Here is a 14,962-nt window from a genome sequence, read left to right on the forward strand (position 1 = left end):
GTACATCACGTTTCGCTATCGAATAAATTTACACTACGGGTTCTGAAACTTTTTGGTGTAGAATTTAATAAGCTTTAAGGCTGGCGTCCATTAGGCTCGCCGAGGCGAATCGAATCGAGTCGCAATAATTCACCTACCATACATTTATTATGAATGGTAAATTCGATTTGACGCGCCGCGGTTCTTCGTCAATAGACGCAGTTTCATAGTCAATGTATCGAAGGAAAATTATTGCGGTTCGCCTCGGCGAGCCTAGTGGACGCCAGCCTTTAATGTTGTCTTACACTATATTTTCCTAGATAAAGTAGATTTAGAGTACAACGCAAATATCTCCAGCATGGTACACGCTTTCCAAGATGGCTGCGATTCTTCGAGGTCTCCAAATGTCAAATGGTGTGGACATGAAAAAGGGGCCTTTAATTTACATACATACCAAATTTCAGGACTGTTCCAGAGGTTTCGAGGTTTATTCTATTCCGATTGTGCTATTACTAATAGGTAATACACGTAATCGTTGACAAAATAAAACCAGTAAAAGTTATAAAATGGAGCCAGCTATTCGTTTTTATACTAGAACACAGTGAATTCAGGTCCGAAAACCAAAGTTACTTATATTATGCTAGTTTTTCCAATGAAAAACGGTTCATTAATAGTAATAATATAACTGTTAAATGTAATGTGAATATCCTGCAGAGCAGTAACCATATACAGACCACTTGTTTTGATCCTAAACGGGCCGAGGGTCATATACGTACCACAAACTTTAAGAGCGAATATTCTACCACAAAACCATAACTGGGAAAAGTTGTGACACGGAATCAGTAAGTATATTCCAGTATATTCAAACAAGATGTATCAATTTACAGGTCATTTATTACCTTAAAGTAACTGACAAACAGATTTGATACTTTGCCATTTTATGCATAATAATATGTACATGTAATTTATTTTCAGGATTGAGTAAAGGTTCAGTATCCCGAATTTACCATATCTATTTATTTTTATGTTCGTATACTTTTACGATTCGAGTCTGATGCTCAAAATATATATTGAGCCAATTTTTGTCAAGTTCGAGTTCTGACGATGGGGTCCATGAGGAATCGAGGGAACTCCTCAAATGTTAAAGGCATATATGTATATAGTGATCTTAGTTTTTTCTTAGTATTTTTCTTTTTTAGTGATCAAGTATTTACATTTGTAGAAGTGACATTTGATGAAGTGGAACTGCTGGTGATGAACAGAATGGAACTCTTCAATGATGCATAGTTCACGTTTGGCAATTTGTTCTCTTTGCATGTTTGTCAAGCTGTTAGGTTTCCAAGGCACATTTTTATATTTCTATCCTATTTAGTTTTTTTTTTTAATAATTATCTGGTGCTTTATTTCATACATGGTGTGAAATAATTTATCTTAAATACAGTCGAATACCCTATTACGGGTATCTTACCAGTCAACCATAGGGCAAATCTGAAATGTGTCAAGGTGGGTGCAGTGACAAAAAAAAACATATTACCTCCTTTTCTACATAATTAGACGTTGGACGCTGTCTTTTTAATTTCATTGTATGAAATCCAAATTCAACAATATTCGTTCTTTCACCGGTCTGTCTCATTGAAGTCGGTTTTTAGGGTTCCGTAGCCAAATGGCATAAAACGGAACCCCTATAGTTTCGCCATGTCCGTCTGTCCGTCTGTCTGTCTGTCTGTCTGTCTGTCTGTCTGTCTGTCTGTCTGTCTGTCTGTCTGTCTGTCTGTCTGTCTGTCTGTCCGAGGCTTTGCTCCGTGGTCGTTAGTGCTAGAAAGCTGAAATTTGGCATGGATATATAAATCAATAAAGCCGACAAAGTCGTACAATAAAATCTAAAAATTTTATTTTTTTTAGGTTACCTACCCTACACGTAAAGTGGGGGTGAATTTTTTTTTTCGCTTCAACCCTAGAGTGTGGAGTATCGTTAGAAAGGTCTTTCAAAACTAATAGGGGTTTTCAAGAAACATTTTTTGATAAAGTGAATATATTCTGAGATAATCGCTCCGAAGGAAAAAAAAAATGGGTCCCCCCCCTCTAACTTTTGAACCATAGGTCCAAAAAATATGAAAAAAATCGTGGAAGTAGAGCTTAAGAAAGACATTAAATGAAAACTATAGCGGACATGATCAGTTTAGCTGTTTTTGAGTTATCGCAAAAAGTTTTCCCTTCATAGTAAAAAGACTTTAATTAGGTACTGATTATGCAAATTTGCCTATTTGTTTAACTCGGGTGAAAGGTACCGTTTCATCCCTTGGTTAACAATTTACTATACTTTAAGCTCCAGTTTAGCTTATTGTGACGGAAGAGTAACTACGGAACCCTACACTGAGCGTGGCCCGACATGCTCTTGGCCGGTTATTTTACTTAAAAATTATTGAAATAAAAAAATAAAAATTCCCGCAATAACTTTCCACCAACGCAACGCTGAAATTTCGTTTACTCCTTTTTTGGTGCGTAAAAAAATATAATCTGACTATTCTAAGTTTCATACCAAGTCCTACTTCAACTAAGAAGCTTATAGGGATATGGTATGCATCCTTACTGCCAAAGCTTATGCGAATCTGGCTTATAGTCTAAATTGTTGTTATTTCATTGCTGGCAGGTGACACGCTCTCTGAGGCCGGCTTCGTAAGGTGGACCCCAAACCAGCCCAACAACTACGAAGGGAATGAGACTTGTGGCTCCATATCTCAGCACGGACAATTGAACGATGTCAATTGCCAACTTAAATATCCATTCATTACCCCTCAACAGTAGAATGTATTGACAAGGGAATTAAGATGCATCCAGAGCGAAGATTTCTAAATAGCATTCGTGGGCAATGGAAACAAGAGCCTCGTCCGTGGAAACAAAATTTTATGCAACTTTGCTTTATATTTATTAAAAATTACTAATTTAGTTTATTTACTCAGGATTGAATACGTGTTACTTAGATTAAGCTCCTAAGTTAGTTTATGCCCAAGGCATTCCATTAAAGTAAAAGAAAACGAAATTGGAAAGATAAATGAAACTTTGATACTCATTAGTGAGTAATTCGCCGTCAGTGGGCATTTTGGGCTTCGGAAAACGTGTCTTTATAAAATAAAAATGATTAAAATTTTCGTGATGAATATTTAATTTGTATTAAAAAAAATGCAAATTAGAAAATTACATTAATTTCAGAAAAAAAATTAGAATAATCAGTGAAAAATGACGTGCAATACTTACTCAACCATATCATAGAGAAATAAGTAAGCATAGCTCCATACATCAGTTTTGCTCTCTCCATATTATAGTTACCAAAACGCTTATTATTTTCGTAGTCGACATCTAGCATCGAGTATCGGAATTATCAGTACTGCTACTTGACAATAGATGTTTCAAGGAACGAAAAATCTAATGCTCAACAATTTTTTGCCAATTTTTTGCTTATATTATAATCGGAACTCTATTTTCGACTCCTTCTGCTTGTAATATTGGCGGTAAATTGTTGAGCAATACAATTTTATTCAGTCGCGATACTTGAAACATCTAGTGTCAAGTAGCGGTACTGATAAATCCGCTACTCGATGCTAGATGTCGACTACGAAAATAATAAGCGTTTTGGTAACACTATGGAGAGAACACTCTATTAACTATTTTTTCTATGACCATATACCACAGACCATTTTCTCTTTACAAAACGGTAGGAATTGTCAGTTAGATTGTTTCAAAGTGTGCTCTTGCAGATAGATGGCGCTAGCTTGTCACAAGGGTCATCGTTGAGCATACTAGACTTACTAGAGCGCAGATTTGATTTGATAACTTATAAAGATTTGCAAAAATGGCGCCTGCATAGATTTTCCCAGTCTCTATTTTTGTTTTATGAGATTTGACATAAAGGGCCATAAAAAAACAATAACTTGACACGATTCCAGGGATTGTCAGGAAAACCTATGCTGGCGCCATCTATGCAACCCCATTAGAACTATCTAGAGTGTGATCTCACAGATAGATGGCGCTAGCTTGTCGCAAGGGTCATCGTTGAGCATGCCCGAGCGCAGCATGAAACCGCACGATTCGCCATTCTTGTTGTTCGGCTCGCCTGGAGACCATGAGTCGTAACCGGACACCGAGAGCGGTTCTTCTGTAATGAAAGATAAATTGAAACCGATTGTGGTGTGGCTTATATCTAATTTTATATTATGAGTTGTTCGCATGTTTTCAACTTTTATTTTGCCACGAATAGACGATTTCTATTCTATTGTAGTTTGTTAAAGTTTTGATAAGGTCAATTGGGGTAAGAGAAACATAGTTTATTTTGCTCATAGGGTTTCTCTTGTTCTACGTATGTATTTTTAAATGATTTATGTATAAGTTTGTCATGCCCCATATTTTATCTTATCCTACTGAACGCTATAAATTATGGCCTGAATTTTGAAAATTCAAATTTTAAGGACTTCAGAAAGTATCATTAGACTGGGTTGGTTTCACGGGAAAAATAACACCGTATGAACCTAGTACATGTAGGTAGTAGTAGTAGTAAGTAGTAAACACTTTATAGCACAAAACAAGTACATAACACAAAGAGAATACAGTAAATATGTACATAGGCTAACTGATCCCCTTAAGGGATCTCTTCCAGTTAACCTTACAGTAACTGCGAGAGCCAATGATGAGATGAAACCAAAAACAGAATCGAACGTAGTGTAGCAAAACTTTGTAATTTCTACTACATTTTACCTTGAGACCACAGTTGTGATTCTAAAATATAGAATACATTGATGTCGTGAGTTTTGTGTGTAGGCAAAGTGACAACCCTAGCGTACAAGTGAATAATCAAGATCAAGTGCGGGTAGTTCGCAAAACCCGCGCAGCAAGATGTTGATACAATTCCTCGCCAGTCTGCCTGTGACTACGAACGTAATGTCACGTTCGAAACGTCAGGCCATATAATAAACGCAAGTTTACGCGATTAAGTCCCGTATTCGTTTTAAAACTATGAACGAAAATCGTGTTGGTTTAAATCAATATATAGAATACAAGTCAAAAACGACCTAATTAATTTTGGCCCACCTATAAGTTCTGTGCCGTTTCTGAACCTATTATCCAGTGCATCTGAGTCACAAATGTGATTGTAGTATAGATTCAATAATGATGCACTTTGATAGTAATCTCACCATCAACGGTAACCCATTCACCGGCTTTAGTACGTAATCCGACGATCGCCTGATCAGGAGATAGGTTTTCTTTAAACATTGTCTGCAACATTTGAGCCTCTTCAGCACTATTGATAACAGCTAATTCTCCACCCTCTTCGTGGCACGTCACGTAAGCTTGGAACCAGGTCCTGAGCGCTCGGTGGAACTTGTAGCAGCTGGCGAAATTAATTTGCAATTTGTATCCTGTGAAAAAATGGTTGAAGATAATATATGAAAAGTTAATGTCGAAAAGCTTTGTGAACGACATATTAGATAAGTAACTAACTAACTGCTTTGGCTCAGCGATCCAAAAAGAATCTTGGCCTCCGAAACGAGAGAACGCCACCTGTCCCGATCCAGCGCGGTTTCCTGCCATGAATTGGCATTCAGCCGACGCAGGTCCGCCTCCACGACATCACACCAGCGGTACCTGGGGCGCCCGATCGGTCGACGGCCGGTTGGCCGGTTGGGTATTAGATAAGTAGATAAAAGTTATTATATAATTATAATGCTTGCGGTAAAACAGCAAAGAACTAAACTAAAATAAAGTTTGTGTAAATTTGTTAATTGGTGATTATTTTACACTCTTTGTCCATTTCCCTGTTTAAAGAGAACATTAATATTATAAAAAATAACTTTCTGGATATAAGTAAGAACTTTCTCGACACGACCATAACAGAGACATTGTTAACATATGGATGTTTTTCAATGCGTTCCTAGTTATTGCTAACCTTGTCTCCTGTACGGCTACTACTAGGTTGACATTGACATATTCACTAGCGTGTGCGTAACTTACTTTCTATACATCTCGCTCATACTCACATATAAGTGCGAGCGAGATGTATAGAAAGTACGTTACGACGACGTCAGCGAGTATCTCAGATTGACACTGCTAAGGCAGTACTGATAAGACTGATAAGGCTATTAGGATCCGATTCAGATTTTAAATCCTGGTTCTGTAACTGTTATGGTCATGGTATGTCAGCAGTCAACTGCAATATTTCTCAACCAAAATGACACTCTTCAAAATCAAGTAGGGCTCCTGGTTTCCGCGCGGTTAAGTGTCTGGCAGTGCGCGGAATTGTAATCACTGTCTGGGCCATTGCCATCCCAGACCATTGGAGCAAAATTAAGCAGCATTCATGAGCGCTTGTGGCATTCGGAACGTGACGGTGGTTTCCGCGTAACTGCAGCGATTAAAATGTTCAATCCCTCACTACTTTAATCAAAGATATTAACGCTGCTGCAGTTGCCATCCGATTGTCACCTTAAAGCTCCGTGGGTTCAAGATCTTCGCTCATTCTCACCAAGCGTAAGCGTGAGCGAGGTAGCTGAGCGTGACAGGGATCAAGGATACAGTTATTGATTTTTTTTTTGTGAGTTTTAACAAAAAAAGTTATGGGTGAGTTTCATCAAAAATAAAAAATGGCATTTTTAGAATCAATGAAGTTACCAGAGAATGACCTGAAGATTGCTAATTAAATTTTAGCAACCGTATTATGATCTAAAAAACCGCTCATCATCATCATTTAAGAGCATGGCTCTTGTCGGTGGAGTAGACGCCAGTTTTCGCGGTCCTCGGCCAAGTTCTGTAGGTCCCTGTAAGACACGACATTTGCTTTTCCTTTTAGTTGCTGCGTGTAGCGTGCTCGTGGTTTTCCTCTTCCTCTTCTACCTTCGATCTTGCCTTCCAAAATAGTTTTAAAGAAAGTGTCGTGTCTTATCAAGTGACCTATAATTTTTCCTCGTCTATACCGCAACGCTACGAAAACCGCTACGTTATTTAAAAAACTCTGCTGACTGAACCTACTAGCTACTGCACTTAATTACACTCACCATCGCTACATAAGTTTCGCGTAATGGTATTGTTATCCTGTACCTATGGGAGTTCTCTTGCCTGTGCTGTGTGTGGAGAATGTTAACTGTTTAGCATCTACCAGAGCACCCGCTCTGCCGTTAGTCCAGCATAGGGGGACAGAGAGTGGATTTCCTGCCAGAAACTTTGATTAGCAAAACCATCGACAACGCCGCACAAGTTTCTCGTAATGCTAGCTTTGTCATGTCGACAGTAGTATGGAATTTCTCTTGCACAGTTCACGTCTACCAGAGCGCTGCTCCTGCCAGGGCCCAGCAATCCTCGGCATCAATGGTGCCGTCATCAGCCCAGCATAGCGGGAAAGAGGTCAACGGCAAACATATCAGACCGTTTGATAGCAAAACCCTTACCATCGCCGCACAAGTTTCTCGTAATGCTAGCTTTGTCCTGTCGACAGTAGTATGGGAGTTCTCTTGCACAGTTCACGTCTACCAGAGCGCTGCTCCTGCCAGGGCCCAGCAATCCTCGGCATCAATGGTGCCGTCTTCAGCCCAGCATAGCGGGTCAGCGGCACACATGTCAGACCCTTTGATAGCAAAACCCTTACCATCAACATCGCCGCACAAGTTTCTCGTAATGCTAGCGTTGTCCTGTCGACAGTAGTATGGGAGTTCTCTTGCACAGTTCACGTCTACCAGAGAGCCCGCTCCAGCCAGCGCCCAGCAATCCTCGCCATCATTATCATCATCGGCGATGTCAGCAACCCAGCATAGCGGGACAGAGGTGACCGGCACTCCTGTCAAACACTTTTATTATTCTACAATGTTAACACCTATCGTTACTGCCATCGGTTTCACTTTCAATATGTGACTTTGTGTTAAAATATGTAATTAGCATAAGGGACAACAACGAAGCCTGTTGCGGATAGCTTTGTTGTTTGTGTGTACTCACCTGACGAAACCTACGTTGCGGATTTGAATTTGTCAGCCTTTTAAATTACCTAATTCTAATGTTGTCTTATAATGTAGGTATGATTTTGAATCATGTCTCAAATCATGCCAATCGTCAACGCTCCGTAGCGTTATCGTAGTTATCTGTCTCTACCACTCTTGCTTATTAGTGCGACAGCGACAGTTGCGTTTCTTTCGCTACGGAGCGTTAACGATAGGCACGTTATCTACGCACCCTGTACGTTTTCTCCAGAATTGAGGGATTTTATTCCAGTAAACAGGGTGCCCATAAGCTGGCGCTCGGCCAGCGTGGTCAACATCACCTGGGCCACTGCATTGGTCGTGGGAGATGCTAGGACTCCCCCTGAAACGGTTCAAATGGCACGTTCAAATTCTCATGCTCTGAAAGTAGGTCATTGTTTATCTGTAAAGTGTGCAGAATGTGACACGTTTCTGCTCGAGGGTGTTTTTTTAACGTTTTTACGGTAAGAAATTAAAATAAGTTTTCCATATTCCATATATGAAATACTCGTACCCTCAATAAATACTATGAAAGATTATACTATTTTACTTTTTTTGTATTCGAAATGAAATTTTTTAACTCGGGTGAAGACTCGAACTATCTTGACAGAAATGAGTGGCTTCGGCACGTCGGTGGCAAGCATACAGCCCGCCTCAAGGTTAGCACTCACCGTAACCTTTGGACGCCTGGAACTCCAGGCTTACATTGCGTATTGTAGACTTTTCAAATACCTAAGCACTAATTTTTTCAAGAACCCCACACTGTAGTACCTTGAGTAAACCTCGGCAGGATACCTCTAGGCCAATTTAAGTAATACCTCCTTTTAAATATTCAGAATTTCTACTTTTTTTGAAAAAAAATTTTTCTTTTGGTTTTCATTGTTTGAGTACCTTATAGTGTCTTACCTTCTTGCTGGCAACGAATCTTTGCGTTTGAAAAGGAGGTAGGCTTGGTGTGGAGGTTCAACCACGCGTCCGCCTCTCGACTATAGTCGTAGCCGGTGGGACTGTTAGCACAGGAGCCTAGGAAGTGAATGCAGTTTAAGAAAAGGTACTTATACCCACCTAGGTAAAGGCGTTGTAAGAACGGATAAGGATCACGGCGCCGCGCTAAAAGGCATATGGGACGCTCAGTAAGGCGATGTAATGACGTTCCAGGTATCGCTGAGGCGTTGCGTTTGAGGAATCTCCAAGCCGATAGCTAGCGGTAGATTGCGCAGGATCGAGTAAATAAGATATACTTATTTAAAGGTAGGTAACGACAACTCGGTAGGAGGTGAAGGTAAGGTAAAGGTAGGAAATGATGGAATACATCGTCATTGCCTGTTAAGATCATCGCTCGTAATAGAAAGGATGTTCAGAACAACCAGATAGGTATCTAAATATGTTGGGTACGCAGGTCTCCTAGATGGACCAAATTGGTGAGTTTTGGTATTTTTGGTAATAAAGTATAAAGTTGTGCGGAACTTATTTTAAATAGCTCGCTCGCTTAGCTACTTCTGATGACGCGAGCAGATTGTTAATGGCTTAGATTAAAAATTCATATAAATTAGATATAAATTGATACTTTGAGTAAAATAAATATAGACAGCAGCGGTTCTTTTTCTATTTGATATATTTATGCATTAGCTATCAATTTACTTATTTCAGGGTCTTTTAGTTGTCTTTTTCTTTTGTTGCTGTACAACTTTTGTATTACACATTTGATATGTTTATATCACTGTTTGGTATCAAATTAATAAAGAAATAGGCAATAAGTGATAATAAAACAGAAAAATAAAACTTACCCATAAATAAAAGGGAACACCAATATAATAATTTAAACATTTTAAGAAACGTCCAGTTTCAGGTTGTATGGATATTGTAGCCAAATATATCAGATTTGATATTTGAACTTTATTAGTAAAGTCAATGTGGGTAACATCGGCGTATAAAATGTATTGCAAGCAAGACCGTCATAGGGCAAGAGCCCTCGCATTTGTATAGGTACACCGCTCATACACGTCAGAAACAAAGATCATGAAGGAAGAGCTTCACTCCTTCTGCCCTACCTTCTGAAGTGGAGTATATGGCGAGTCACCATTCGATACATCGGAGCCGCCAAGATGTTCAAAAATACCCGAACATCCACTCCGCCTTGACAATAGAGGCGTGTTCAGATAGTGAACACCTTGGCCGCTCCGATATCTAATAGCGACTGTACAAATGTAAGAGTTAAAAAGAAGATTGTAGACGGTATTCCCTTATAGACGCTCCAGATTAACCTTATTGCAAGAGAAACGAGAAATAAATTGAGCCAATAGGGCAAAAAAATGATTTGTCTCCCGTCAACATGTCAGGTAAATATTGAAAGCTGGTATTTGTCTAGAGCTGTTTGTCATTGCGTTTCGTGTCCGCGTTATCGTTTAAAAAGACTAACGTATACAAACTCTGCTGAAAGAGAAGGGTCGTTTATAAGGGAACCCATACATTGTATGGCTTTCCTCTTTCCGCACAGATATAAAATTCTGTATTCCTCCTCATTAAAAATGACTACTATTTTTCAAATATAAGGTTCGTCAATTATGAGCCGCGGGCCAGGAGCATATTCCTTCAGTCTTCGCCTCCCGGCTGATACTTTGTCAGATGATAGTTTAGACGCTATTTTAAACTATAAAAACCATTCAGCCGGTTCTATCGCGGTGGAATGACCGTCAGCTGTAAAATGAACATGTAAAAAATATGCGCCTTACCACTTTAAGTGCGGCAAAATATGCGTAATGTGTAAATTGCGTAATCCGTTGATGGATTTTCAGGCGTTTACGCCTGATGAAATTCTACATGTAAAGTTTCATGATTTGTTATTGCTATCATAAAAGGTATAGCGCTAATTTTTTACATGTTCATGTGACCAGCTGATGTTCTTACCACCGCGATATAACCGGCTGACGATTTTTGAAGTGGAAACTTCTATAGCGGCGCTGTGCACTTTTTGTGATGGGGAAAAAATGTTAAACTCGCGACAGGTCACGTAACCAAAAGATTCGTGAGATTGAAAATTCGTAAGACGGACACGTGACCTGATCGAAAAACTGTTACAATGTCAGTGAAGCCAGTAGACCGCCGGCGCGACTTGAATATTAACGTTGTGCATTTTTAATGTTAAATAATTTTAATAGTTCTGAAGTGTTAAATTTTTTATGTAATATAAATTGTCATGTTTATAGCGCAATAAATGAATATTGTATTTTACCATATAAATGATAGTACTTTTATACTGATAATTAAAGCAATTCTTGCAAAATTATTCCCTAACCATTCCAAAATATCAAAAATGCACAACGTTATTATTCAAGTTTTCACTTCTGCCGGCACTCCCGGAGCTGCGGAGTGCAACCCGTTGTTTTTTTTTTTATCAACAACAGCATCTGAACTATCATTTGACAAAGTATGAAACAGGAGGCGAAGACATATTTTTTTAACTGACTTCAAGATTTCAAAAGAGGAGGTTATCAATTCGGTTGTATGTTTTTTTTTAAAATGTTTGTTACTCCATAACTCCGTCATTTCTAAACCGATTTTGAAAATTATTTTTTGTTTTAATTTATATATATATACAGATTGGTCCCGTTTTTTTCAAAACTCAGTTCTGATGATGGGATCCATGAGGAATCGAGGGAACTCTTCAAATGTGAAAGGCATACCTACATATAATGATTTTTGTATTTTCTGTAACAAATCAAGCATTTACATTTAAAAAAGTGACATTTGATGAAGTGGAACTGCTGATGATGATCAGAATGGAACTCTTCAACGACGCATAGTACACGTTTGGCGATTTCTCCTCTTCGCTGTGTTTGTTAAGTAAATTAAATTTTCAAAACAAATTTTTGTCAAGTTTGAGTTCTGACAATGGGGTCCATGAGGAATCGAGGGAACTCTTCAAATATGAAAGGCATACATATAGTGATTTTATATTTTCTTTGACAAATCAAGTATTTACATTTAAAAAAGTGACATTTGATGAAGTGGAACTGCTGATGATGATCAGATTGGTACAGTCAGCGTCAAATACTTCGTAGCAGTCAAAGTGGCCAAATAGTTCGGTACATCATACTAAATATATGGTGTACCGAACTATTTGGCTACTTTGACTGCTACGAAGTATTTGACGCTGACTGTACTCTTCAACGACGCATAGTACACGTTTGGCGATTTGTCCTCTTCGCTGTGTTTGTTAAGTAAATTAAATTTTCAAAACAAATTTTTGTCAAGTTTGAGTTCTGACGATGGGGTCCATGAGGAATCGAGGGAACTCCTCAAATGTTAAAGGCATATATATAGTGATCTTAGTATTTTCATTGACAAATCAAGTATTTACATTTGTAGAAGTGACATTTGATGAAGTGGAACTGCTGATGATGAACAGAACGGAACTCTTCGATGATGCATAGTTCACGTTTGGCAATTTGTTCTATTTGCCAAGCAGTTAGGTTTTCAAGGCACATTTTTATATTTCTATCCTATTTAGTTTTTTTAATAATTATCTGGTGCTTTATTTCATGTATTGTGTGAAATAATTTATACCCTATTGCGGGTATCTTACTAGTCAACCATAGGGCAAATCTGAAATGTGTCAGGGTGGGTGCAGTGGCAAAAAAAAACATGTTACTTCCTTTTCTACATAATTAGGCGTAGGACGCTATCTTTTTAGTTTCATTGTATGAAATCTAAAATCAACAATAATCGTTCTTTCACCAGTCTCCCTCATTAAAGTCAGTTTTTTTTCTTAAAAATTATTGTTTTACAATTTTTACACCGTCACTTACAAATTAAAATAAAATTACAATTTGTCAATATAATTATTGCGAACAAAATAATTAGAAATAAATTAAACTATGTCAACACAATGTGTGGAATACAAATTGTTAATCAACAAATGTGAAAAGTCAAATAATGGGTTATAAAATATTTTCAGTGTCATGGTACAGTCAGCGTCAAATACTTTGTAGCAACCAAAGTAGCCAAATAGTTCGGTACACCATATATTTAGTATGGTGTACCTACCGAACTATTTGGCAACTTTGACTGCTACAAAGTATTTGACGCTGACTGTAGCTCAACGTAGTTAGCCAGTTCTTAATTTTAACTTTGGCTTTATAAGGAGTGCACTTTTGAATTGGGCAGTCTTTCACGATAATATAGTAGATGACTAAAATTTTCGAACCGTCGAACAAAGGTTTTGATTTTTGGTCTAGGCAGAAAAAAAATCTGTTTAGAAGCAGAGCAGTATAGTCACTGGAGCTAGTTATTTGAACTTAACAGATTAAACATTAAAGGTACTAAATCCTGGCGTAATAAAAATAATTGTACATTAGCGTTTTTTCTTAAAAATTAAATCGATAACTTGAAAAATTATAACGCCTGCAAAATTGTAATAGCAAGCAAAATATAATATGAGTAAAACTTGGAAAGCACAAATAAAATGACTCATATTATAATTGAATATGAAGGTACAAAAAAGGTAAAAAAATTTGGCTTTTATAGAATTAATCAATAACCACGGGAACATAGCGTAATAAAGTACACCCGCCATTCTGACTGTCAGGATGGCGGGTGACCTATTTTTTGATCATAACTTTACGTACCGTGAGGTACAAATTTTTTTAAACGAGGTACTAAATAGTACAAATTAGGTACAAAAATATGGTCTGCTTTTCATTTGATTTTATTTAGGTACACCCGCCATTCTGACTCTCACATTATTTCGCTTAAAATTAGTGCTTGAAAACTCTGCCTGGGATTTGTAAAGACAAAGTGTGGTGATATCATCATAAACGTCAAATATTTATGGCACTCGCTCACTTTGTTCTGTTAAAATCGATGCAAAGTTAGCTTAGACAGTCTCGAATATGTTCTTCAACGAAAAGCCGACCATCGTGAAACATTATGTTTACTATTGCTTGGAATTATGGTTGAAACTGGCAGTTGCGGTTGTAGCTATCGGGACAGTATCCATCACTGGAACATTTACATTAATCTCACAGATGAAGGCGAATTTCATATAGCAAGGGACGTCATTGAGCAGTCCGTTTCTGTAAATGGAGCCGCATCTTTCAGATCCTCTAAAAGAGGAAGGCTGACCCTCCGCCCACCTATTGAATCCAGCCTCGGCCAATGTTTCACCTGAAACATTAAATATGACTATTAAACTATTACCTCGCGTTTCCATTGGACTGGAATCCCACTGAATTTCTAGGGCAGATGAGCATCTAGGTATCATTTACTTAAGTTCCGAAAAAAACAAGCCAAACAAGCTTCGACTTGTATAACCTTGGATGAGTCCAAGTGTATAACTAACATCTTTGATATGCTTCCACTAGTAAAGTACAGTATTTTTGTTATAGCAGGGACAAATTGAGGGCCTACCGCGAACTACATTCAACATGTTGCCTTCCTGTCACACTTACGTACAAATTTACAAGTGCGACAGAGAGGCAACACGTCGAACGCGGTTCGCGGTAGGCCCTCTGATCCCACGTACGCAACGTATGATGCGTACTAGAAATAACATATGAAAATTAAAATATATTATTTTAATCTTCATATGTGCATATATATATATATTTATATATATATTAGTGTTCATATATATATACTTTTTTTATTTTTATATATAGGTGATGCGCTGAAGCGCTGGTGGCCTAGCAGTAAGAGCGTGCGACTTTCAATCCGGAGGTCGCGAGTTCAAACTCCGGGGCCCGGCTCGTATGAATGAGTTTTTTGGAACTTATGTTTAATCATATGATATTTACCAGTCGCTTTTCGGTGAAGGAATACATCGTGAGGAAATCGGACTAATCCCAATAAGACGTAGTTTACCCATAAAAACGAATGCCTACGCCAATTCTGGGGATTAGTTGTCATGCCGTGAGCCATGGCAAAATGCCGAAACAACACGAGGAAGAAGGAAGAAGGAAAGTTACCTATTAAATTCATAAACTGCTAGC

The 14,962-nt window shown here is 38.1% G+C and overlaps 3 protein-coding genes across 3 annotated transcripts in view; 1 reads left to right on the top strand and 2 right to left on the bottom strand.

Annotated features, from left to right (window-relative positions):
* Window positions 1-3,097: 3,097 nt before the first annotated feature.
* LOC133518336 (hemolymph lipopolysaccharide-binding protein-like) lies at window positions 3,098-6,476 on the bottom strand. Its single transcript, XM_061852007.1, has 2 exons — window positions 5,166-6,476; window positions 3,098-4,132 (listed from the first exon to the last, which is right to left on the bottom strand). The coding sequence occupies exons 1-2, from the start codon at window positions 5,560-5,562 to the stop codon at window positions 3,978-3,980; spliced, it is 552 nt and encodes a 183-aa protein (XP_061707991.1). The 5' UTR covers window positions 5,563-6,476; the 3' UTR covers window positions 3,098-3,977.
* Window positions 6,477-7,490: 1,014 nt separating this feature from the next.
* LOC133518243 (hemolymph lipopolysaccharide-binding protein-like) lies at window positions 7,491-9,764 on the bottom strand. Its single transcript, XM_061851874.1, has 4 exons — window positions 9,761-9,764; window positions 8,880-8,996; window positions 8,188-8,316; window positions 7,491-7,798 (listed from the first exon to the last, which is right to left on the bottom strand). Exons 1-4 carry the CDS (start codon window positions 9,762-9,764, stop codon window positions 7,491-7,493), a joined length of 558 nt encoding a protein of 185 aa, XP_061707858.1.
* Window positions 9,765-10,305: 541 nt separating this feature from the next.
* Window positions 10,306-14,962, top strand: part of LOC133518244 (uncharacterized) — a 30,539-nt gene continuing 25,882 nt past the window's right edge. The window contains exon 1 of the mRNA XM_061851876.1: window positions 10,306-10,312. Within this exon, the coding sequence (XP_061707860.1) occupies window positions 10,306-10,312 (7 nt within the window). The remainder of the gene's footprint in view (window positions 10,313-14,962) is intronic.

The sequence above is a fragment of the Cydia pomonella genome, chromosome 5 (assembly GCF_033807575.1).
Source record: "Cydia pomonella isolate Wapato2018A chromosome 5, ilCydPomo1, whole genome shotgun sequence".
Lineage (NCBI taxonomy): Eukaryota > Metazoa > Arthropoda > Insecta > Lepidoptera > Tortricidae > Cydia > Cydia pomonella.

Bases quoted from the DNA above. Each gene is read 5' to 3' on its own strand.
- LOC133518336 (XM_061852007.1), bottom strand. From the start codon at position 5,562: ATGGCAGGAAACCGCGCTGGATCGGGACAGGTGGCGTTCTCTCGTTTC. The intron at 4,133-5,165 runs GTGAGATTACTA...CTTTCATTACAG, and splicing joins TGAATGGGTTACCGTTGATG to AAGAACCGCTCTCGGTGTCC.
- LOC133518243 (XM_061851874.1), bottom strand. The intron at 8,317-8,879 runs GTAAGACACTAT...GAACCGTTTCAG, and splicing joins GATTCGTTGCCAGCAAGAAG to GGGGAGTCCTAGCATCTCCC. The intron at 7,799-8,187 runs GTGCGTAGATAA...AGTGTTTGACAG, and splicing joins TTCTGGAGAAAACGTACAGG to GAGTGCCGGTCACCTCTGTC.